This window comes from Rhyacophila brunnea, unplaced genomic scaffold, assembly GCF_057557595.1.
Source record: "Rhyacophila brunnea isolate RB1 unplaced genomic scaffold, BYU_Rbru_1.0 scaffold_11, whole genome shotgun sequence".
In the NCBI taxonomy this organism is placed as follows: domain Eukaryota; kingdom Metazoa; phylum Arthropoda; class Insecta; order Trichoptera; family Rhyacophilidae; genus Rhyacophila; species Rhyacophila brunnea.
In genome coordinates, this window is record NW_028232763.1 from 38,886,856 (window position 1) to 38,912,674 (window position 25,819).

Below are 25,819 nucleotides of genomic sequence, written 5' to 3' on the forward strand. Positions count from 1 at the left end.
TTTAGTAGGTGTTTCATATAAGTACATCAGCTCAAATTTGATTGCAGGTATTTCTATTAGGGTGAGGTGTTGGTACTTTGCGCAAAAAACTTAGATGGTTTGTGACGTGCTCGGCGGTCGTCCGTTGGGTGCGCGTGGAAAATACATCTGTTCGCGCCAGGCGCCCTCCGCAACTTCCGTAGCTCGTAGGTATGTGTGTACGTTTATATACAAAATAATTATGGGGTTTTTCTTCTTTTGGGGCGTTTAGTAGAGAGTGAAATTGAGAGCTGCGCGCGCACACCGTTACGAATGTGTGCGACAGTATGAAGTTAGCTGCGAATCAGTCAGCTGTATACAAACGCAAGTTTGATAGTAGAATTGTTCCGTCTTATTCTACGAATTTATTATTGTCGGCCATTTGCAATTCCTTACGCAAACAAACGATTAAACGTCAGAGTGACAGTTTTTACTTTAAAAATAAACAACGAGAAATAATTATATAATTTAGTAATATAAGTTAAAGTGTATAGAAATAAACCAACGGCGCTTCAATAAGCGGCCCTTTTTCTTGAGTGTGTAATTTAACAAGATAATTAAGAGCTAGTCCTAGTCGAAGAATCTAGGTTATCACAAGTTTTGTTTTTGTTTTGTTACGCCAAAGAAGTATAACTTCTAACGCGCGTACATATTAAGTACACACACCGATTTTTTTAATATTTACATAGTATAGAGATATTTGACAATGATTTTCGATTAGCGGGTTATTAATCTAAATGATTTCTATTATTACGTATAAACAAATTTATATCTAAGTGCATATTCCAGTCACACTATATACGTTGTAACCAGTTCTAACTCCAAAATAATTATAAAAACCACTTACAAAATTTTGTGAGTCGTATTTACGATATCCCTCATATTAAATTCATTCCGACCATGTCCGATCCTAATAGGATCATATGGGCCTCCACAGAGTAGAGGTTTGTATTAACAGATTTTGTTTTTACGAGAAATAGATATCAGCCACTTGCTCAACCTATTAGGTCCATACCCTGACTCACACACAAATTGAAAAACAATATGTGTACTTGCTAGACCCAGTATTCGAACCTGGGACCCACGGCGTTATAGACCAACGCTTAAGCCGCGCGGCCACCGTATGTGTATTTATTTGTTTTTAAATATCATTTTGTCAGCGTATTGAAGTTATAATTTGTAAAGTTTACTATATAAACGCGTATAACTGCAGCTTTCCCTTTATGTTCAAATATTCACTTTAACCGTCAGTTTACTCTTGGGTTTTACAACGTATTTCTTAGCTCGTATTCTTATTTGTCCGGTGGTTCTTTGTCCGGTACAAATCTTGCAATCGATTTTTAACCAACTTCCCGACTAGCTAGACCTTTGAAACTTGTAGAATATATCAGAACACGATGCCAATGCATTTTTAAAATACTTTTAGCCATCTTTAAGTAGAATTGAATTCATTTTCAGTTAATTCTGTTTTGTATGAAAAGTTATTTCGACACCATTATTGGTTGCTAGGGGTCTGGGTCGTAGCAATTAAATTATTTATATATACGTGTGTTACTATGGGAATCAATATGAATGTCAGAATGACATTTCAGTATTATTTCTATCAAGTACAATTTTTTTTGATCGTTTAATCTAGTCAAGTCAAGTTTATATGATTCAACAGAAAATTTAAAAACGTTGTATATAAAAGTTCTTTTTATCTTGTAATTATTTAAAATTATTATTAAAAAAACAAATATGATTAGGCTGTACATTTTTTTAACAAGGGCAGATAATAACTACGACCGGGTGACGGTGCCAACGTGTGTCTGTACGCAATAAAATATAAGAATAATTAATTATTCTATTCCATTTTTATAGGTAATTTTTTTCTTGCATTGGCGAGTTGTGTGAGAAAGTTTTATGTGTGTATTCATGTAAATTGTTGTGAAACATAAATTAATTGCTAGATGTAAAAACTATTTTTATTTATGGCACTGTGGTCAAATTTGATGAGCGTTAAATTGGAACCCATAAATTAATTATTGTCCAATACTTTGGAATGGTATATGCATTAAGGTACATACAAACACATGTAACCTACATTTAAGCGGCCTTGCCATAATGAAAAATATCCGGAAAAACTGGTTTTCGCGAAAATTTTGCACCGCGGCCCTTCTAACATCGCTTGCCCTTGGATAATTAAGGAGTAGACTCCATTTTGCGGAGTTATTCCAGTGGGAGATCGAAAACTCTATCAAACGTAAGTATATTATAAATACATTTACAATGGTTTTTTAGTAACCTTACTAATAATATGACATATACTTGTGTATAAAAAAAAAACCGTGAGTTTTAATCAACCAAAAAAATGCTATATTAATAACATTGCTCGAAAACAGTACCTACCTACATATCCCACAAGTACAATTTTTAAAAATCTTAATAAACTAACACAAATAAAAATTATGGAAAAAGTGTCAGTGACGTCCCTAGACAAAATGCCGCCCCATTTTTTTATACAATATTTTTTTATCATCCTTTCATGACTCCAATATCTAAGAAATGTGCTATATGGATATATTACTAACAAATTATATACCACTGAATCTAATTTAAATGCCATCTCTACTTCAATAGACAATATTGTGAGTCAACGATTTCAGATACTTTCAAATATACACCTGACAACTTTCAAAACTCGCAAATGACTGGAAAAAATATTTGGATAAATTAATTATGTAAGTAGGTATGTAGGTACCTAGTTATAATTCAAATATGATTTGCAAATCTGCACGTGTCATTTCTGGTCATCAAGGACGTGACGTCCAAGGAAAATGGAAGTAAACTAGACATCGCAAACCCGACAGAAAATACAGTCCTCTTAAACCTTTTATTAATTTTATTAACACATTTTGTTTCCAACTAGTGAGCTGATTTTTTTAAGGTGAAGCCTTTACTGAGCCCCCTTTAAAGAGGCACCTAGCGGTAAAACAAGAAACTTGCAATTTGAGACATTTTTTTTTGATAATTTACAATTTCAACTGTATTAATTAATAAATATGTATCTGAAAAGATTAAAATATTATTTTTTATTTTAAGTCAAAGATAAACCTACGATTTAAGAAAAATGTGAATTTTGTTTACGTCCCCATCTTAATATTATAACCTATATTTTAAGGTCATATTTATTATTCAAATTTAGTTTATTACGTTTTCAATTTATCTTCGGAGAGATTTTTGACTAATTCATAGTTTTAATAAGTATGAAAAAATAAATAATAGATAAAAAAACATCGATTTTTATAAAAATTTAAATGTGTATATCTTGAAATTCTTTTTATTTATATCGAAGCGCCTTTAGAGGGTTTCGACTCCGCTTTGAGAACCACTCAATATTCAATAGAGATCGCGATTCGCATGAGTCAGGAGTGATTATTTTAATATAATAATATCAAAGGTGAGGTGATTACATATTATAATCAATACATTACTAGAATTGTTTGTTGAAGCGGTCTCTACCCACGTACATAATATTATATGGGCTGAAATAATGAAACGAAAAGTGGAATAACATTTGCACTCGGCATTGGCAATGCATATCAAGAAGCAGATACTTAGGCACCTATATCAGTACTACTAGTCTATCTGTCTAGTATGGATATTATTTATCATATGGCGATAGTAAAAAATAAATAAGTAAAACATTTTGTACAAAACGAAAAAGTCATATATGTAGAAAGATTGACAGAATCTAGCATTATCTAAAAAAATATATGTAATCTAGGTACCATATTACCAAAGTAAGTATGTGCAATTATATGCATACAAAATGCCTGTTATAGGCTAATACAGGTTAGCAAAACTATGTAATTCGTTACAAAAATATCTCTACCACCTATTAATTGCGGGTTTTAATTAAAATATTATAAGTGGAGTGTAGAATTTGAACACTGTCAGTGGCGTGTAGTTAATTAAATATACAATTTTATCACGATTTTTTTAGATTGCAATGATAATCCATGTAAGAGTACAAGGGAGGAAACATCTAATTTTCTTTTTAATACTGAGTTAACAACGCCATCTGATAGCCATTCAACTATCATTGTATTAGTTGATATCATTGTCTTCCGAAAAAAACGGTAGAAAAAACTGGCTAGGCAGGTACCTATTTATGTCAGAATATGCATTAATGATTATTTATCAATCTTAAATGATTCCTTTTATATATTTTATATGTAGGTTCCACTTTTATTACAAAAATAATCCTTCGACAAAATAGTAGGATATGAAAATAAAAAATATAGCGGTGTGACTTTGAAAAGAGACCCATAGATGGCGATGCCCATTGAGTGGACGCCACAAGTACTATGTAGACGAATTAGGATTTAACCGTAGGGAATGGGACGATTTGGCACCGCGAACTGGCCTCCGCCGATTGGCCTCCGGTAATTGGCCGCCGGTACAATCGGACGCCGACCCAATTGGCCTCCGGGACGATCGGACGCCGGTACAATCGGGCGCCGACCCAATTTGACACCGGCCCAACTGGCCTCCGGGAGATTGGACGCCGCACGGCTGAATAAAATGCGCAAAGGAAAAGACCTACGTAACGACTTGGTAGAGAAAGTAGACGCGACACTTTAATATGCTTCTATCTACTTAGTGGTTGTACCTAATATATTTTGCGCTTAACGTATTTTTATTATGATTAATAATTATTATTACTTATGCTTTATGCTGTTTATAAAAAGAAAAGAATTCTTTCCTCGTCAGAACTTGAAGATGTGCATAATTAAGTGGTTTATTGTGTTTACCTACCTATTCATATTTAAAAAAAAAACAAATATTAATAATGAATTGGTTGGTTAAAATAATATCTTTCGGCGTTTTTTCGATTTCATGTTATTATAATTGAACTTTATATGTGTACATAATCCGTAAATAAGTATTTTGAAGATTATGAAATTACAAACAATATAAGTAGGTAAACCACTTGAAAGGTACCCACATACCTAATTTATTAGCAAACTATACCGTATTCAGTACCTACTTTATTATATATTATGTTGACAAAGCGGATTTGTATGTAGGTGTATATTATTATTAATACACCATCGTTTGAAATAGGTAGTAGGTATCTTCGACTTAAAATTGCTTATTCCATTTTTATTACTAAACGTATTTTATAAAAAACGCGCTAAATCACATAAGATGATTTCAAGAAAAGTTGACTTAAAAAATTCAGCATGGTGCATATAGGTAAATGAATATTTTTTCATAGTGTGGTTTATTTTTTTACATTATTTTAAAGAAGTAGATATTAATTTAAGTCGAAATGTTCATATGTTAAAAATTTCACCTTTAATTTACATGTGTATTTCATCAATACATATTTTTGTTGAAAGATAGATAGTATAGCTAACATTAATACATTATTATAAACATTATTATAGACGCTATACTAAGAGATGTCACGGAGATTTGAAGCTTTCGAGATGTGGCTGTATAGACGCATCCTCAAAATTTCTTGGACTGACCGGGTGACAAATGTTGAAGTTCTTACTCGAATATGGAAGGACCACGAAGTTCTACGTAGTATCAAAACCAGGAAACTACAGTACCTCGGCTACATTATGAGAGGACAAAAGTACAGTATTCCCCAACTTGTCATTCAAGGAAAGATTAATGGTAAGCGTAGCAGAGGACGGCGCCGCATTTCGTGGCTTAAAAACCTCCGTGATTAGTACGAGTGCAGCTCCACTGAACTATTCCAGGTAGCAGACGACAAAGCTAATATTACCTTGATGGTGTCCGACCTCCGAGGGGATGGCTTAGTAAGAAGAAGAAGATAAATATTTATTTCTGAAGAAAATGTCACAAAAAATGAAAATGTCAAAAACGTCCAAATTCACTGTCAGAATATGAATACGTATACCTAATATAACAAAAATAGTATAAAGAATTGGAATAAGTAACAGGGTAAACTTAATAATTATATATCCTCTTTGACAACAAAAGTCAATACCACCACCTGTCACCTGACCAAGGCTGTTTTTCAAGCCAACTCGATTTTATTTTATTTATTTTTTACGAGTTGTATTTTTTTGTGTAACTACGTCGAAATATATAATACCTATTATATAAATCACTAGGAAGCCGATGTTTGTGATAGGGAATTATTTTTAATTTACCTGTGGAAATACCTGGGTACGCGCTAAGGCCCCAGGTATTTAAAAATAATCTAATCTAACTACATCATTAGTCAGTTAAAAATGATTGGTCATTTTCATGAGAATCATACAAAATATTATAATAGCGTTAAAATATTTTTAATATGACAAGAATTTCGAAAAATGCCTAACTCATCGGCTAATAGTCTAAGAGCAGGGCCATCCAGTGGATTCGTCCAGATTCATTATACCTAGCTAAACAAAAATATCAGCAAAATATAATATAAAACACTGGAGTGATCCCGAAATCGATAATTCAATACCTACTTTGATTTAAAATATAAAAGCCGATTGCCAATAACGCGTCTGGGCGCGAATCCTGTTGGATGTCGTATTTTTTTAGTTAGGTTATACTGGGTAATTATTGAGTTTGGAAGAAAATAAATCATTAAATCGACATTAACTGATTATATTGCAGCGCGTATTTATAAATTAAATAATTATTAGCATAACACAAATTATGACTTAATATGTAGAAATGAACAGAATTTAATATGTATATTAAATATGTCGATGACCCAATCAGATGAACCTTTATAACTGCGACCGGTTTCGTCCACCCAGTGGCTAGTCTAGTCAGTACGATAAAAATTGCGTTTTATTAAATTAAATAAATAATACAATTCATTTCTACCATGAATTGACAGTTAACACAATAAAAGAAATATTATATTAAACAGAATTATAGGAGTGAACACAGTTTGAAAACCCCTTTTTTGGAGAAAAATAGGTTTAATAGTATTATCTCGATCAGGGTTGGCGAACCTTTTTACGTACGCCGGCCAAAATTTCCCTATTATAATTTTTCGACTGTCTGACACACCGAGCAGTTTTTCATGAGAAAAAGATGAAAACCAGTTTTTAAGAATGCTATTAAAAAAGTTTAAAGATTATAATTAAGTTCCCGAATTATATTTTCACCGTGTTTCTAGCCGAAAGCTAATCTTTTATTTGTTGAATAATTTTTTCCTTGTTTTCAAAATTTCAAGGAGATCGTGGAAGCATTTTAGCAACGCTTCTTTCATATTATTATAATATTCCCTATCACTAAGCGGTTTTCCGTTTTTAGCGATTATGTTTGAGGTAAAATAATAAGCAGCTGTTTATATTTGAATGACTGCCGATAAATTTCATCAAGTTGTCATCATTGTTGGTTGAATATTTTTATCTGTCATTTTTGCCTGACTTTTATCGATTGGTAAAAATAATATTAAACACCGAAGAAAACACGCATTGCTCTGTCGTTATCATTTTTTAATATTATATACTTACTTATAGGAACATTAATTTATTTGCAAAACTTTCTTGTATATTATTAAATTATTGTAGGTTTTTTCTCTTTTTAAAATAAAACATTCGCGTGCCATGAAAAATTATCTCGCGTGACACTAGTGTCACAGGCTCGCCATCACTGATCTAGGTGCATTCTGTAGGGTTAATGCTTTTAACTTTTGCATTATCTACTTAGTAATAGTATTTTGAGATGTTTAAAAAATACCTAATGATTATTTACCTTTGTATACGTAGACCATAATTTCGGAGTATATTTTCGGGGCAGATTTTCATAACAACTAAAAATCGTAAAATAAAAAAATGTATAATCCTCGTCATAGACATTTTCTTTGATCATTGTGGCAGTGTCAGTGTAATATTACTTAAGTATATAAATTTGTGACATTTATGATAAATTCACGATTGAATATAAATTCCATAACGTTATTCCTATTCTTCGGAAGCAGATTAATGCAACTCCATTTTTTTCAGAAATGAGTTTTTGACAGAATAATTAAGATGAAACCATTTTTAATAATTGATAAAAATGTCCTACAGTCAATCGTGGTGACTATCTAACTAAATGATTGCCAAGTTCTTGTCGGTTGACTTTGGGATCAAGACAATGTGTCGGAATGATGGGCTATTTAGAGGCAATATGATGCTAATTATTACTGCTTATTTTAATAATAATTTAGTTTATATTCTAAATTTAATTTAACGTTTAATTTTTTTTAAATATTCTAACAGTGCTTTAATGAATTAAATTTACCAAAAAGATGATCGCCTTTTGTTTATGTTTTTAGTTCTTATTAGTTATAGGCATTCATCAAAAATATAAATTGTTTTTTTCTCTAATCTAAATTGAGAATATGGCAGTTGCCGCCGTCTGCCTCTGAGGTATATATATTATTTATTTAGTAGATTCTAATGTAATGAACAAGGAAAGGCCTCAGAAATACAATCATTAAATTTAAAGGTGCTGATAACCGTATTAAAAAAATATACAGGATTATGGTTGTAGAAATCCAATTGCATATTATAATGGACTCTTTCACAACTACAAAATGTCTCAATACGTCCGATAGTTTTTGTATAACTCCAAGTAGGCCTAATACTTAATAACCTATATATTTATAAGAATATAAATACATTACTTATGAGGTATTAGATACAATAAATAATATGAATTATATTATATAATTAATTGCCATACAAAACCAATGATTTAAGAATTCTATGCGTAAGTTAATTTGAAAACCTTTAACAATAAAACGGTACCTAATTGTCAATTTTTTTATAAATAAAACAATTTAAAAAAACTGTAGATATCCATTAACTAATTATTAGGTAGGTATGGATTTTTAACTTTACATCAAATAAAAACATGTTATTTGTAAAATTATGGATACCCCCAAACTGGGTAACCTATAATATGATAAGGTATAAAACGATTACTTGGGAGGATTGACTTATTCAGTATTCAAAATCGTGTTTAAATAACTAAAACTTCCAATAAAGTTACAAATTCGCTTTGTCAACATAATATATAATGTAATATGTAGGTACCTTTCAAGTAGTTTACTTACTTATATTGTTTGTAATTTCATAATCTTCAAAATACTTATTTACGGATTATGTACACATATAAAGTTCAATTATAATAACATGAAATCGAAAAAACGCCGAAAGATATTATTTTAACCAACCAATTCATTATTAATATTTGTTTTTTTTTTAAATATGAATAGGTAGGTAAACACAATAAACCACTTAATTATGCACATCTTCAAGTTCTGACGAGGAAAGAATTCTTTTCTTTTTATAAACAGCATAAAGCATAAGTAATAATAATTATTAATCATAATAAAAATACGTTAAGCGCAAAATATATTAGGTACAACCACTAAGTAGATAGAAGCATATTAAAGTGTCGCGTCTACTTTCTCTACCAAGTCGTTACGTAGGTCTTTTCCTTTGCGCATTTTATTCAGCCGTGCGGCGTCCAATCTCCCGGAGGCCAGTTGGGCCGGTGTCAAATTGGGTCGGCGCCCGATTGTACCGGCGTCCGATTGTCCCGGAGGCCAATTGGGTCGGCGTCCGATTGTACCGGCGGCCAATTACCGGAGGCCAATCGGCGGAGGCCAGTTCGCGGTGCCAAATCGTCCTAGACCCTTAACCGTATGTTGACTCCGTAATTATTGATATCCTTCATAGATCGCTCAGTCTTGAAGCCAGTCAGCTTAGTCTGATTAGCTCTGACCCTTTTTTTTGATCATACAGGTCCTCTATGTTGAAACTAAGTACCTCACACTATCGAGATTCGTTTCTAGTGATAAGTGTGGTTTCTAGTTGTCAACTGTGATACCTACCTGAACTGAACTAATCCGTTGCCAAGTTCATCTAGTTATTTGGTCGAGCGAGTCATCTTATCTATCATTCATTATCAATCTGTTCTCGTGTACCATGTGAAGTATTCTCTGTTATTGTTGATTACTCTTTGTGAAATCTGAATGAATACTAAAACCGGAAGTGTTTCTATGTTATAAATAAAAACATACTACACAGTTAAATTCTAATTGATGCAATACTAAATTTAAACTGACACAGATGTATAAGACAAGTCCAGTTTCCTGTAGTATTATTTTGGTGAATTACCTTACTGACATCAGTATTGTTTTCACTCTGTTTGATAAACATACTAGTAGGAATAATTGTCATGCTCCCATAAATAGCACGCATACATATGTGGTATTCATGACACCGTGTCGAAGGATGGACGTGATGATCCATTATGCTGTATATTGTGCGGTTAACTTATTTCTTAGCACCATTAAGGTTATATTTTTCTTAGATTGTTTATTTTTTGTAGATGTATTAAACAGATTTAGTTGTTATTTATTTTTATTAATTGAACTGCCCTGTTATTTTAGCGTTTATTATCACTGTGCAATGAGCATATTAATACTGCATTCTATTTTTATTGTTTAACATTCAATATGTCATAAACAATTCTTATATTTTCTTCATTTTAACTATTTTTTTGCATAGTCTGCAATGTTTATGGCCTATTATGTCATCATGATATTGTAATGAATAAAATGAATATAAATTAGGTATTTTATGTTTATTCGGTGTAGTTTTAGCGTTTTTTTGTATTTTTAAATAAATCCATTGGAATTTATGGGTTGTTGTCTGTACTCGGCATCATAAATTATGAAGCACTTATCGCGACCCCCAAATTCCATATATTTTAAAATTTAAATATTCTTTAAGGAAAATAGTGCTAATTTACTAGTGGAAAAAAATTAATATGATGTGTGTTTATCTCACTTAACTGGTCGATCCCCTATGCCCCCCTAAGCCAGGAACACAGTCCTGTGGGGACCATGCTGACATCTCTGCATTATTAATGATATTTTTATTATTTATTTTATCGTGGTTAACTGTCAATTCATGGTGGAAATGCATTGTATTATTATTTTAATTTAATAAAACGCAAATTTTAATCGTAATTATTCCACTATTACTAATTAATATCTGTCGATCCAGTTATAAATTAATAAAAGTGAAATAAGTATAATAAAAAATTGCGTTTTATTAAATTAAATTAATTCTTTTTATTATTAATTATATTCTATATCTACCACCGGCCATTTGCTGCCAATGTATGATGATAAATAATAAACTGTCAATGATTAACATTACCGAAAAGCAAATATAATTTGTAGACAATTAGTGTTGTAATTTGCATACTTCGGATATTAAATTTAATCCAATTGATTCTATATGTCCTTCACCACACCTCAACAAATACTCATTAATATTATTGTTTATTTGTTTATCTAAATATTACCTAATTATGTAAGATATTTACGATTCATTTCATATTATGTGTGACTAAGGTTACCAGATGGTATACAAAAGAAATTCATTTCCTCCTTTTCGGCTTAAAATTAAAGTCATCCATCCATTCTAGAACCGGTTATTCTACATAATTATTATGTCCTTCATTTCTCTATAAACGTAGATATTTTCTAACACTATTTTTATAAATTGATTTAAATTTATAGCATTTTTGGTTAATACGTACGTATATGTAATAATAATTATAAAATATTAATATTTCTTATTATATAATATATTATAATATGTACACATTATATGTAAACCTTTAAAAATGGGTAGGTAACACATAGTATTTTATCGCGATTTCAAATACTTACTTATATCTAAAAATACACCTGACAACTTCTAAAATCCGCGAGCGACTGGCAAAAAATTTGGATAAATGTATAATTAAGGAAATAACTATGTACATAATATAATGCAAAAATATTTCGCAAATTTGTATGTGTCATTGCTGTTAACCAAAGACATAGAAGGGCAATGGAAGTAACCTAGACATCACGTAAGCCGACAAAAGTGGTCCTGTTAAACCTTTGATATTAATTAATACATTTCGTTTCAACTTTCAATACCGAATATATCGGTATTGTCTGATTTTTAATCCTTAGGTCCGTTTCAGACGGGACACCGGTGTCGCGTTCGATATACTATAGGAGGCCTTTGTATTGTGTTTATGAACGCTCCAGAGCTAATGAGTCAACATGTGCCCGGTACACTTTTCCTGGAAATTTGGAATTAAATTCTTTTTGGAAAATGCTACTGTAAACCGTCACGCTATCTTTAATCATAGCAATATGTTGGGGGGCTCGCCAAAGATCCTGGCCTGGGTTCCGTTTCAGGATGTGAGGGCCATGGTACCCGCATTCGATAATTTCGCAACAAAACATAGATAAGGCGAGGGAACCAATATGAGGCGTACCTACAGACATGAGGTGGACCCTTAGTAAGAAAGCCCACAGGAGGCGTCGTGGAGAAATGTGAAAATTACAAGGGCATTCATTGCTCAGCGCATACAAAAGGAAGACGTTCCCGCACAGCCCATGCCGGTAGTCACGTTATGAAATATTTTCCTTTCATTATCTCGGAAAGTAAATTGATTTAATATTTTGTTACATTTATTTCTGGAAATCGACTACGAAAAATCATTTAACAAAAAAATTAGAGCGATAAAACCGTAGGGGTGGAAAAATGGCGTAAGAAAAGTTAATATCCGGGGGGTTATTGTCCGATGGGGTTTTGTTCGGGGAGTTAATGTCCGAGGGATATTTGTCTAGCAGGTAATTGTCCAAAAAATGATTTAATTTATCTGTACCTAACTATTTAACCCAATCGCATATTCGGATGCTGTAAGTAAAGAGGAGTGAAAGTAATCTCATTACTGTGATATTTTATCAGTCATGGCCAGCCTTGCATTTTCTTATCTGAATAGCGATTGTAAAAGTGTTTCTTGACCATGCGTGATTTGTAGATAAACAAATATCTCGTAAATATTATGACTATATTATTATTTAATCAAATCAAACAGTCATCAAGGGTTTTCAATAGAAAAGCAATGAACTCTTTAGCTAAGTAAATAACTAGTGTGCAAGTATTATAAAACAATATTGCATTCCCGTTTTTGTTCAATGTAAAATAGAAATTAATGATTGTTAAATTAACAACTTATTATAAATTTAACTTTGATACAATCATTAGCCAAATATTTAATCGATGCGGTACATACTTATATTAAATAATTAAAGTAATGTGTGTATTGAAATATGATCAATGATCACATTGGATTTGTTATAATTGAAATATTTCTCATGGACGTAGCTAAGATCAGCTAATACACGGGATTTCAACTGGTTATTGACCAATATAAATCTTGTAACAATTTAACTATATATTATTTATTCACTATGATTTATTTTTTATGTCAAACACTTCAGAGCCCGGTCTCTTCTAACCACGCCGAATATGGGTCCAAAGTTATTTATTTGAAAAAGTGAATTCTACTGACAAATATCTATTTAGATCAAAGATTGACTGTAACTAGTTTTATTTAATATAATATTAAAGTATCTTCTTGAGACGAGCAAGTCTACATTGAGCTGTTGAATCAATTAAACAAAAATATTATTCTATATCTAATTAAGTACATATTTTTACTATGGTGAATTAGATTTTAACGCAAAAATTGTGAATAAACAATATAATACTACTTGAAATATCGAATCATTTATTATATTTAAGTTACAACACGCGCGAAACAATATTATTCAAATTTGATTAGATGGAATTAATCAATTATATCAATTCTTATAATATGGTTACATGTAAATTGTACGTAAAACATTTCACCGTGGCACAGTTCACCGTGAGCTTTCTTATCAGAAAGAGATGACCATATACTATACGGTGTCCAATTTTATTAGATTCAATATTAACATTAGTTCAATTTTCAATTTTGGGAAAATTCATGAGTTCATGAATGAAAACCTAACCTAACCTAACAAATAATCCAGTATATCGGCTATTTTCAAAATTTGTTTACTGCTGGTGTCCTGTAAAGTGTAAACCTACAAGAACCGTGTTTTATTTAGACATGAATTTTATCTCAGTAATATACACCCAAATAGGTTGGACGGTCTTTAATAACTCATTCCGTGCGTCCAACGCAACTGGTGCGTTGCCATTAGATACTATTAACGTGTTAATTAAATGTGGTAATTAAATAGTAATTAACAGGTCCGCAGCGAATGAGCATACGATCATATATTTCCGATACAATATTTCACGGTGAAGTGTGATACGGCGAACTGCATACGTACAAGTTTCCGGACACGATTATATAATGATGATAATATACAACCTAATACCCGTATCCATGTCATCTAACTTAGTATTGTCTTCATATTTAGGCACATTAAATTTGTTGCATGATGTGAAACCATTTTTTAGTTATATTATAAGATTATCAGAGAATTAATATAAATAGCAAATGTATACTATTTTGATTTGATTTATTTAAAAAAAAAAAAAACTAAATGTCAATGCGGAGATGCAGCATTTTTCAATTATTATTGTAAGCCATGTAAGCGTTGTAAGTAGGGAATCCAATCCCGAGCCAAAATTCTGATCCCGGTATTTCGGGATTACAATTTGACAATCCCGGGATTGGCATTTTTTCCATTGTTAATATAAAAATTTTATATTTACAAGTAACATTGATAAAATCGGTCAAAAATAAATCTAGTATAATTTATACTATTTAAGGCATTTATTGTTAATATATATATATATATATTATATTCAATCTTGGAAATACATAAGTTTAATGGAGTAAATAATATTGTAATATAAATAATAATGTGAATTTAATATGAGATTGCTGTTTCTGTTAATAAAGACTTAATGAATGGATTAGCGAGATTTAAAATAGTAAAGCCAATAATCATGGTATGCTTATGGCCTTTCCACTTCATAAATCTAATTAGTCAGCCAAATATGAAACTGCCGTAAAACGTATGAGATCATGGTAGAATTACTTAGTTAAAAGTGCGAAGCGTTGATTTTTTCTAATCTTTCTCATTTTTATTAATTTATGTGAAAAAATAAAATGAATCGGCAATTTACACATGGGTATAAATCAAATTTCATTCAAACTCAGTTTATTTCTAATGTAAGTTATTTGTTATTAAAAGTATTTTTTTTGTTATATTTTTGTTTTTATTTTATTTTCCATAAAAATTGATAAAAAAATCAATCCCGGGATTCATAGGTATCGAAAATAGCTCGATTGGAATACCTAGTTGTAAGTACAAGTATATATGTGTAACATTCCTATTTAGAGATTATATTTTGTATGGGTATTAAAACTGGAAGGGTAGGAACCTGCTTGACAACATTTTTAAATACTAAGCCAGGTATGTATTATACCTATTTGGCACTTAAAATAATTTTTAGCTGTATATAATTATTTCACCAGACAATATTATTTATTATTTTACGCTTAAACGAGATAATAAAATATAATTATATGGACAGACATTAAAAAATAATAAAAAATATGCTAGAAATTTTGATTATACAGGTAGTAAAGCTGTCCATATAAATAAAATGAATTGAGGGTCAAGTAGGTAGTTAAATGACAGAACAGTACTAGCGTTGCCAATTTAGCGTATTTCTTGTCAGGTCTAAGCATTTTTCTATATACATCTAGCATGTGGCGTTTTTTGATGCCTCCAACAGTTTTAAATACCTATGTTAAAAAAACGCTAGATATTTAGTTTATTTATTTTCATACGCATCAAATTTCTGACTATCAGATACTTAATGCAGGTAGGTCGGTACTTATTTTAGTGAGAATTAAAACACGATGACACAATTTCATGCATTATTTAATATTTTCGAATATTATTCCAAATCTCCGCGAATAACATTATTATTCATCTAAAAAGTATGAAAGAAGCTTTCGCCTTCAAACATGAAATGAAACTTGAACGCCGTTCACACAATATACCTAGGTATATTGGTATTTGTTGTCAATTTTTAAATATATTTTAGTTGAAATGTGTGGTTTTTACACGTATCGATTTTTGCAATTTTTTCGATACCTACGCGAAAGCGAAGGTATAGACTTCGTTCTTGAGAGAATAAGTAAATTTACTTACAATTTCATTTTCACAAAATCTATCGTTTTTTCCTGCCAAATAGCTTGTTTTCATACCCCGTCTGCCATGTTTTTGTCAACGACAGTTGGTAACACTGAACAGAACCAGTTTTGGTTTTGATGTTTAATTTGTTTATTAATATGAATTTATATACTTACATAGTACTTAATCAAAAATATCGGTCTGACTATTTCCATGACACGGGTATAATAATATAGATTTTTAAATTAACGCAAAAAACATCACGATTTTAGTAAATTAATCAAATATCAGCGGTGGAAAGGTGAAAAATAATCTATTTCATTGATTTTAAATAAGTCAAATAAATATTTATTTGATCTGTTTATTGTTAAGTGAGTATACTTTTTAATTTTATTATTATACGCGAACGAAGTCGCGGGCTATCGCTAGTTCACAATAAATTTCAAGTTAACTTAATAATGTGACGACTAAATTCCTCTGAACTATGAATAATGATAATAAGGCACGAATTTGTGCGATGCATTTTAATGCCAATCATCAAATATTGTATCGCTTTGTTAACGTAATAAAATACGAATAAAAATAAATCATTGATACGAGCATAAAAAAAGCATCATTCTATGCATTTTTTTTGAAATATAACACTACTATAAAATGAACACTATAAAATGAGTCATCTTGAAAATATAAATATGTACATGGATATTTTGTTTTTACTCACCAGTATTTCTTCCAATATTCCTGACCGTATAAGTCAAGTCTTGAAACTCAATATCGATTGGTGGTCTCTTGGCCATACGGTTTAGTGCTTTTAAAGATGAACCAATCTTGCCCACAGACGGAAATCGATCATTTCCTGTGTGATCAATTTCAGATTTTTTTTGAACATAATCACCGTTTTCAATAATGTCAATAACATCTTCATGAACATTATTATTCGTAAAACTTTCAACACTAACGTCAATGATTTTTGGATTACGAAGTTCCGGTTTTTCATCCATATTTCTATGCGTAATATTTAATAATAATAATTATAATGATACGTTGTCCACGTGCGAATAGTTTCTAACTAAATTTCATATTTTATTATTTAAAAATTGCAGATAGTTCACGATTATTTTTTAATGCAACAAAATGTGCAATGATCACAAATTCTATAAAAAATAGTTTAAATTTAAATTTTCTTCATAATATTAAAATAATATTCGTTTACGCGCAACGTTTTAGATCTTGACAGACGACGCGCCACAACGAAAATGACACCCGGTTTAGAAAAACAGCTTGATCTGAGTGCACACCAGAGCGAAAAGTTTGACACAGTAAAATCTCATTTTTAAAAGTAGGCAGCGTTAAACTTGACTATAGAGCGTATCTCAACCTCAATGTATTGCCTATATTAGGATAATAATAATGGTTTACATCTAAGTATAATAAATGGCACTGATCTTATAAAGAATATCGGTGATAATAATTATTATGTTGTTGTTTGTTAAACAGACTTTGAGCTGTCAAACGATTGTATGCCTTTATTTTTAAATATATTTGTAATATTATAACCATGGCCCCCACAACGGGGGGACCTGACAGGGCTCTAGCCTGGGGGCCCGGCGTGGTGGGTCAACCAGATAAGTGAGACAAACACACATAAAAAATTGACCCTATTAATAAAAAAGTCGCCTGCGACGCTAATTTACTTCGAATGTTAATCTTGATTATGCTTTTAAAACACGTGGTTACGCGATGCAATTTTTGTTGTGTGTCGATACTCGACAATTCAATAATTCAAGTCGATGTATTAAAAAAAATACTAAAAATCGCTAAATATATACTATTTTGCCCCTAACACCATTTGGAAAAAGTTACTATAGAGCGCCATACTGCCTTTAATTTTAGTGAGAGGTAGTGTGGCCTACCAAAAATCCTGACCCGGAGGCTCACTTCAGGGTTTGGGGGCCATGATTATAACCATATACATAATTTAAACCATTAAAATTAAATTAAAAATTACTTGCGTTATTGCATTCATATATAATATTTTAACAAAATCCAACCAGCAGGCCATAGATAATAGCTGTAAACACCATACATAGATAATAATTAAATAGAAAATCCATAGAGAAAATATATAAAAACAAAGAGCGCGCGTGTTAACGTAGGTAAGTCGAAGATGTGTAGGCATGCGGAACATAATAAAAAAACGTTCATTGAATCTTGCGGTTGCCGATGTAGTGCGGTACACGTGAGGTGACCTTATTGTTGTTCTGGCGATTTCGGCAGATTTTGCTAACTGATAATGTTCGTTTAAACTTTACAAGTTCAGAATGTGCTACAAGATGGGAGCAACAGTCTGGAAACATTGTAAATACCAAGAAAAACGACATTACACTCATTTCCCGTAGCAGCAGCTTACTGTAACAGCACGTGTCAGCTAATAACGTGATGATAATGTATTTGACGCACCGGCAGGTATCAAGTATATAAATATCGATTAAAAATTATCAACACCTTTTTTCATTCCTATATTATACTCGTAGGACCGAAGCTAGAGACACGGTCGCCTATGTGCAAAGATCCAATTTATTATTATGTAATTGTAATATAATATGACGTGAGGTGTGACCCATGCAAGTGACTGTGATGGGGTCAGGTAATCTTCATGAATACATATTATAAAACCGATGTAGTTTCTTGTACTATGCACCAAATTACTTATAGGTAAGTACTAAATAGTATAATATATGAATTCTAAGCAAAAATCAATAAATGAAGCTACAATTCAGATACCTGTCGTATGTATGTGAAAATGTATTTTTGTAATGGAATATAGGTAATATAACCTCTTGTGATGCCCAGCTAAGCGTTGTTATTTTTATAAAAAATATTATTACTATATTTTATGAACTTATGGCAGAAAACATGTTTGTTGACTCACCAAACCTACTCTAAAAGGTGTGTTTCCATTGTCCATCAAGATTTACGCGAAACCAAGTTCTGCCATGTCATTCGTTGTGATTCTAATTTTACACGAAACTCCTTTATTCGGCGCTCTTGTTTGAAATCTGAGATTTTTATTTTTAGGGGCCCACATGCCCAACGAATGTCAACATGGAGGTTTCATGGTATTTTCAAAGCATTAGCCTGTAGTCCTTAAACGTTGTAGATAATCTATTTATATAATTTTCAAGCCTTATTATCCTTTATCGTAAATATTTCACTATAATAATGTCAACATAAATTTTACTAATGGTTTTATAAATGCATTTAAAAATTAATAAACCTAAAAAATCCTAACACCACTGCACATGGATGTACTGAAATATGACTATATTCTAAAACATTATATCGAGAGGTTTAAAAGAATACTATTTTATGTAATAAAAATACTCTATACAGTCGTCAAATGTTTAAAATAAATATAAAGGATAAGAAGGCTTCAAAAGTATATAAATAGATTATCTACAACGTTTAAGGAATGTTCAGGCTAATGCTTAGAAAATACCATAAAATCTCCATTTTGACCTACCCTGGGCATGTGGGCCATTAATTCACCTGCTTCATTTAATCGCGTTATCTCCAAAATTTTGTTTAATTGGCACTATTCGAATTTCAAATGTGTGTGTTTTCTTATTCCGTATTATTCTCTTTTTCTGTTGTATCCTAAATATATTATTAAAATAATTCTTTACACACATATATTATAACAAAAATGTGACCTTTTCGCCCATAATTATTTAATCTTCTTTTTTTAAAATTTTTATAATTTAATTTCTTTTTGTTTTATGTTCTTCTTATTTTCTATCTTGTTCTTCCAGTGTTGACGATTTTAGACCTCCTGAATGTAGTATTTATTGATTATTATTTAATGATATATTATAAGGGTTTGACGATGTATACGCCTATTGATTGTGTTATATTATTAGTGATAGGGGTTTTATTACAAACACTTAAACTATTCATAATTTGTTGATTTAATAGGTGAGTGTTAAAGCTTTTACCTTATTTATTGTATTAATTTATTATATAAGCTAGAATTATTTATTGTATTCGTCGTCAGTGTGTATTAACCTTTTGGTGGGTGCACATAATGCCCGAAGATGCCGAAAGGTGAAACTCGGGTCGCAAAAAACGTCTCAAATGGAATAGTACAAAACTTAAATCCACTATAATTTAAATTCAAATTCCATCAAGTACCTTCGGTCGATAGTATCAATATTATATTTATAATCAATGTAACTGTTTGTTTTCATTAGGTACTAAAAAATACGATTTTTTAATAAGAAGCTTTAACTTAAAAATATTTTACGCGTTGTTTTTTTTTTAAAAGAATCGACAATGAAAAACACATTTCATTTCGCTATTATGTAAAAAATACTAGATAAAAAAATAATCATATAAAATATTTAAGCATCCATATCAGGGAACAAAGAAATAATGGGAACTGAAATACCTTACGGGTAAGGAGTAGTAGGTAACCAATAAGAGTAAGTAATACTCCGAGATAAACTTAAACACGTGTCAAGAATAGGTAAGTCATATGTCGAATAGTGACAACTGTTCTCAGTTTATGCATTGACGCTCATTTAATATTGATGTATTACGCACACTATTGCACGTACATAATGCGTGTTTCATTTTCGTCGGACACTCGCATTCAATGCCCTACATCAAAATGTAGTGTATTGAATATTGCCTATCGGAATTATATTTATTATCTGTTCTGTGATATTTTCTACATTTTTTTAAAATATAAATATTGTGAGTAAACTTTGACTTGTTTCGTATCATATAAATTAACACCTGAAGCTAAAGTGTCCCCATGACGTCGACATTACGAGAGAAAACTGTCCATGTACGTGCAAACAGTGCAAATTACAACATACATATTAGTATGCATTATAAACAATTGATTTAATTTAATTTTTTGCCTACCCTCATTTGGGTCCCTTCGTTGGATATTACGGGATCTCGTTACGATATAAATCTAAAAATAATCATCTTATCGATTTAATTTAAATCACACGTCAGTAGAAAATGTTTATTAATTTAATTTATAAGAAAATTTGAAATGTATAATTAAGTAACTGTGTTCGCGGTCAAACGAATGAATGAATGCATGATACGAGTGTATGAATGAAGTGAATTAGGTATTGTTTATTTCTTGATCTGCCAAACTCTCTCGGCAAAAATGCATGTCATCAGTTTCCCTTCTCTTCTAGGAGTGCCGGAAGAGGAATGGCTATAAAGTAAATACTCACCAAGTAATCATGATACTATATTATTGACTATTGAGTACATAGTCACTTATCAGGGATTCTTTAAAAATTAAACTATTACAAAATGGAGTATTAGGGGCCGTCCACATATTATTATGACGTCACACGACTTTGGCTAATTTTAACCCCCCCCCAATCGTCTCATTTCGTCACATAACCTATTACCAGCCGTATATATTAAGTACGTCACATTTTTGACACCCCCCCTCTAAACGTTGAAAAACAGTTTTTTCAGAACATTTTTTTATCTCCTCAGAATTATCGCCCATTATTTTATTGTACCTAGTCACCCAAACATTTTGAGCATACTATTAGATTGATTAAGGCGAGATATACCTAGTTTGCCGGCAACGCCGAGTTACGTCCCGTTTAATTGAGGGTTTTCAGCGATTAGGAATGCAAAAACTATATAATTTGTTTTTTTACGTCGTATTGAAAACCTGCATTATTAAAAATCTGTACAACATATTATTGAGATACGACAATTTCAATATTAAATGTTATATTTTTCGTGAAATGTCATAGTTCTGTTTATCGCTGTTCTGTTTTGTCACCGTTTTGTTTCAGCATGTTCTATTTATTCATGGAACCATAAGTGGGTTATCCGTGTCGGCTCATAATATGATGGAAGTACCTATATTAGATTAATATTTAATATTGAATTTATCAATAAATGCGTAGTAGGTAGGCACCTACTTGATTAAATTTACATATTTTAAAACTAGAAATGTAGGTAGTAAATAGGTAGGTATATAAAAAAAACTATATTATGTTTGGCATGCTCAAGATGACGAAACGCGGAAGGGATATTAATTACATACTTTAAAAACATTATACTTAATTAAAATAATACAATAATAAAATTATACGTAATGTAGGTATGTAACTTGTTGAAATATTGATACAAAGAAAAATATGATAAATACTTTAAGTCGGTGTAGAAATATCAATATTCATTATTGAACATATGAAAGATTAGTATGCATTTTATACTGCGTTTTAAATTCCTGCAAATAAATAATACTTATATACATACGAGGGTGGGTCAATAATTCCTTAGAAAAAAGCATTAAAACAGTTTTTATTTTTGTATTTTTTTTTTATTTCTCAACATAATCTCCTTGGAGCTCAATACACTTGGTTAGACGTTTCTCAATTTTTTTTAAACCGTCAGAAAAATAAGTTTTCGGAAGGTCCTCAAAATAAGCATTTGTCCGATCGATGACTTCTTCATTTGAAAAAAAACGTTGTCCACTTAGCCATTTTTTTAAGTTTGGGAAAAGGAAAAAGTCACTGGGGGCTAAATCTGGCGAATACGGTGGGTGGTCGACCAATTCGAACTTCAATTCTTCAATTTTAGCCATTGATCGTAAACATGTGTGAACACGGGCATTGTCCTGATGAAAGAGGATTTTTTTCCTGTTTAAATGAGGCCGTTTTTCTTCAATTTCGTTTTTTAGCTGGTCCAATAAAGATGCATAATAATCCCCTGTTATTGTTTTTCCTTTTTCCAAATAGTCAACGAAAATAATTTCACGTGCATCCCAAAATACAGTAGCCATAACCTTACCAGCTGATTTTACGGTTTTCGCCTTCTTTGGACATGGTTTGCCTTCGCAATCCACTGCTTTGACTGTTCTTTCGTCTCGGGAGTATAGTGGTGTATCCATGTTTCATCTACAGTCACAAAGCGACGAAAAAATTTATCCGGATTGCGTTGCATGAGCGACAACAGGGCTTTAGAGGCCACCACCCTATTGCGTTTATTGTCGACTGTGAGCAAACGCGGCACCCATCTTGCAGAAATATTTTTCATGCCCAATTTGTCATGTAAAATAGAAATGACGCTACCTTTTGAGATCCCTGTAACCTCAATTATCTCACTCAACTTTAATCTTCGGTCACTTAACACCATATCGTGGATTTTATTGATCATTTCTGGTGTAGTCACCTCAACAGGACGTCCTGAGCGTGGTTCATCCTTTGTTGATGTACGACCATGTTTAAATTCATTTAACCAGTTATAAATAGTTGCAAGTGAAGGAGCAGATATGCCGTGAACTAAATCCAACTCATTTTTTATTTCCTTTGCTGTTAACCCTTTTATATTAAAATGTTTAATAACAGCTCTAAACTCAATTTTCTCCATTTTCCATTTTTCCATTTTCCACAAGCAATTTTTTTTTTTAAATGTACGAGAAACACACAACAACCCGACCAATCTGATTGAAACTTCGCAGCATTCTGAATCGGTAGTGCCGCTGCATGAAAACAAACCGCTTACAGTACTAGTCGCGCCACCTGTCGGCTTTTCTAAGGACTTATTGACCCACCCTCGTACCTACAATTAATTGCAATACAATCTATAGTGAAGTGGCCATATAAAATGAATTGTTTATTACATTTAAATCATTGAATTGAATTAAATAAAGACTCAAACACAACCAAATTTTAAATTGACTTTATTCTAAAACCCAATGCACTGCCAGCACCGGTAGATCCACCGTATAGCTATGGATAGATAAACGTTGGAGTTCGATTGGTCTGATGAAAAGCCAAGCGGCATGTGGCCAATAATTCTGTTCTAATAAGTTCTATATCACATATTTATCTTATACACACGACGCTGCAATTTGCAGCAAATTGACGCAAACTGTGGTGGTTTTTGTTTGATTATAATTCGATCTACATGGGTACTGTGTCATTGCAGCTGCGTCGTGTGTTTTGGACGTCAGAGCCGTCGCACATGACAACCACTAGACGTGCAGGCATTAAATATCAGGAAGTCGCAGACCAGGTGTTATTTGCAGTAATGATTTAGACGTGGATATATCATGATCCGACCGAGCGGAGCTGTTTCCCAGGGTCCGTCTACACACGGGCCCGATTGGCCACGCCAACTTTGAGGAATTTGAAAAATTTGCTGCGTCATATGAAGGACGGAATAATTCCGATCCCTCATTCATTTCATCGCTTTCAACTCCTGACTCCTTTATTTCGGCAGAGTGTCAGTACACGGGTACAGAGGACACGTCTTCATGTCATTAAAGATAAATGACGGCAGAGCAAGTCAAGATTCTGTTTATTTTCTAAGAAAGGTGCATGGTTGCTACATCAGTCCCGTGCAGCATCGCTACGGGACAAGGAAGTGGTGGCACTAAAATCTTTCATTCTGACACTTTATAGCGCCATGGAAGGCGGCTGAGCACAAACCGTGGCTGCATATACATGGCGGGTGGAGATGGGGCAACTCAAATCATTGCTCATTAATCCGACAGGAAAATTGCATACTGGGAACGGCGGCACATGGCCAAATCGTCCCTGTAACGAACATTGGGTCTGCGACTTCTCGCTATTTGACACAGCAACATGTGGTTATCGTGTGCCAAGGCTCTTATATGTGGTGAGAGGCTATACTAGTAGGTAACTGCTTTATTATCAATTGGTTTATTTTTAGTAGGTAGTACATACTTTAATATAATTCCAGTTTTTATTATTATCTACTCAATGTTGAATATAAATGAAAAAGTGTTTTTCTCAAAGAAAATTTAATCAGTTTTCATTTATTTTGCTCAAGTTGGTGATTTATTTCCATATACAGCATACGATGGGTACTAACCATGTGCCAAGTAATGTGAATCTATGTGGTCAGCATCGTGTAGAGAGCGATATACCCGTTGTGTGGCCCATGGCAGGAAAATGTTGACAGTGCTTCCACGTAATGTCGGCGTTCCTACACGCATCAAATGGCGCCAACATTCACGATTCTTGGCCAAAGGTAAAGAATAAGATTATGTCCAATTAGCGGCTTTAATGCCGGGTACTCATTAGCGAGTCGTAACTGTGACCGTTTCAGATACAGTAACCATCATGGAAGCCAAAATATTATTTTGCATCTAGAGTTGGTTACAGTATATACCTATAAAAGTTACAGTTACGGCTCGCTTGCGAGTACTCGGCAAAATACTCCTACCAGCTAATATTTAACAGATATATAAAACTTATTTATTTATTAATTATTAAGTAGTGTAAGTATACTGAAGTACACATATTTAGTTTTGAATAAAACATAATTAAAATTAAAACTAAGTATTATTTAGCCGTTCACTCATTAGCGAGTCGAAACTGTAACCATTCCAGATACCGTAACCAACTATAGATGCGAAATAATTATTTATTAGGCTTGCGAACTAATTATTTGGCGTCCATACTAATTACTGTACCTGCAACGGTCACAGTTACGGCTCGCTAATGAGTACCCGGCTTAATAATACTTAGTTTTAATTTTAATTATATTTTATTCGAAACTAAATATGTGTACTTAAATATACTTACACTATTTAATAATGTACGTACTATTATTTATTTATTGATTTCTTACAAATACTCATTTAAATATTTCATGTACGTCGTTTGTTTAAAAGAAGAATAATTACAAGATAAAAATAAATTTTTATATACAACGTTTTTAAATTTTCTGTTCAATATTATGGCTCAA

At 31.9% G+C, this 25,819-nt stretch overlaps 1 protein-coding gene across 2 annotated transcripts in view; it reads right to left on the minus strand.

The window, feature by feature from the left end:
- Positions 1–17,302, minus strand: part of LOC147078705 (ATP-binding cassette sub-family G member 1-like) — a 35,708-nt gene extending 18,406 nt beyond the window's left edge. For both annotated transcript variants that reach the window (XM_085957616.1, XM_085957623.1), the window contains exon 1: positions 16,770–17,302. In XM_085957616.1, coding sequence (XP_085813742.1) covers positions 16,770–17,049 — 280 coding nt within the window. In that variant the 5' untranslated portion in view covers positions 17,050–17,302. The remainder of the gene's footprint in view (positions 1–16,769) is intronic.
- Positions 17,303–25,819: the final 8,517 nt, after the last annotated feature.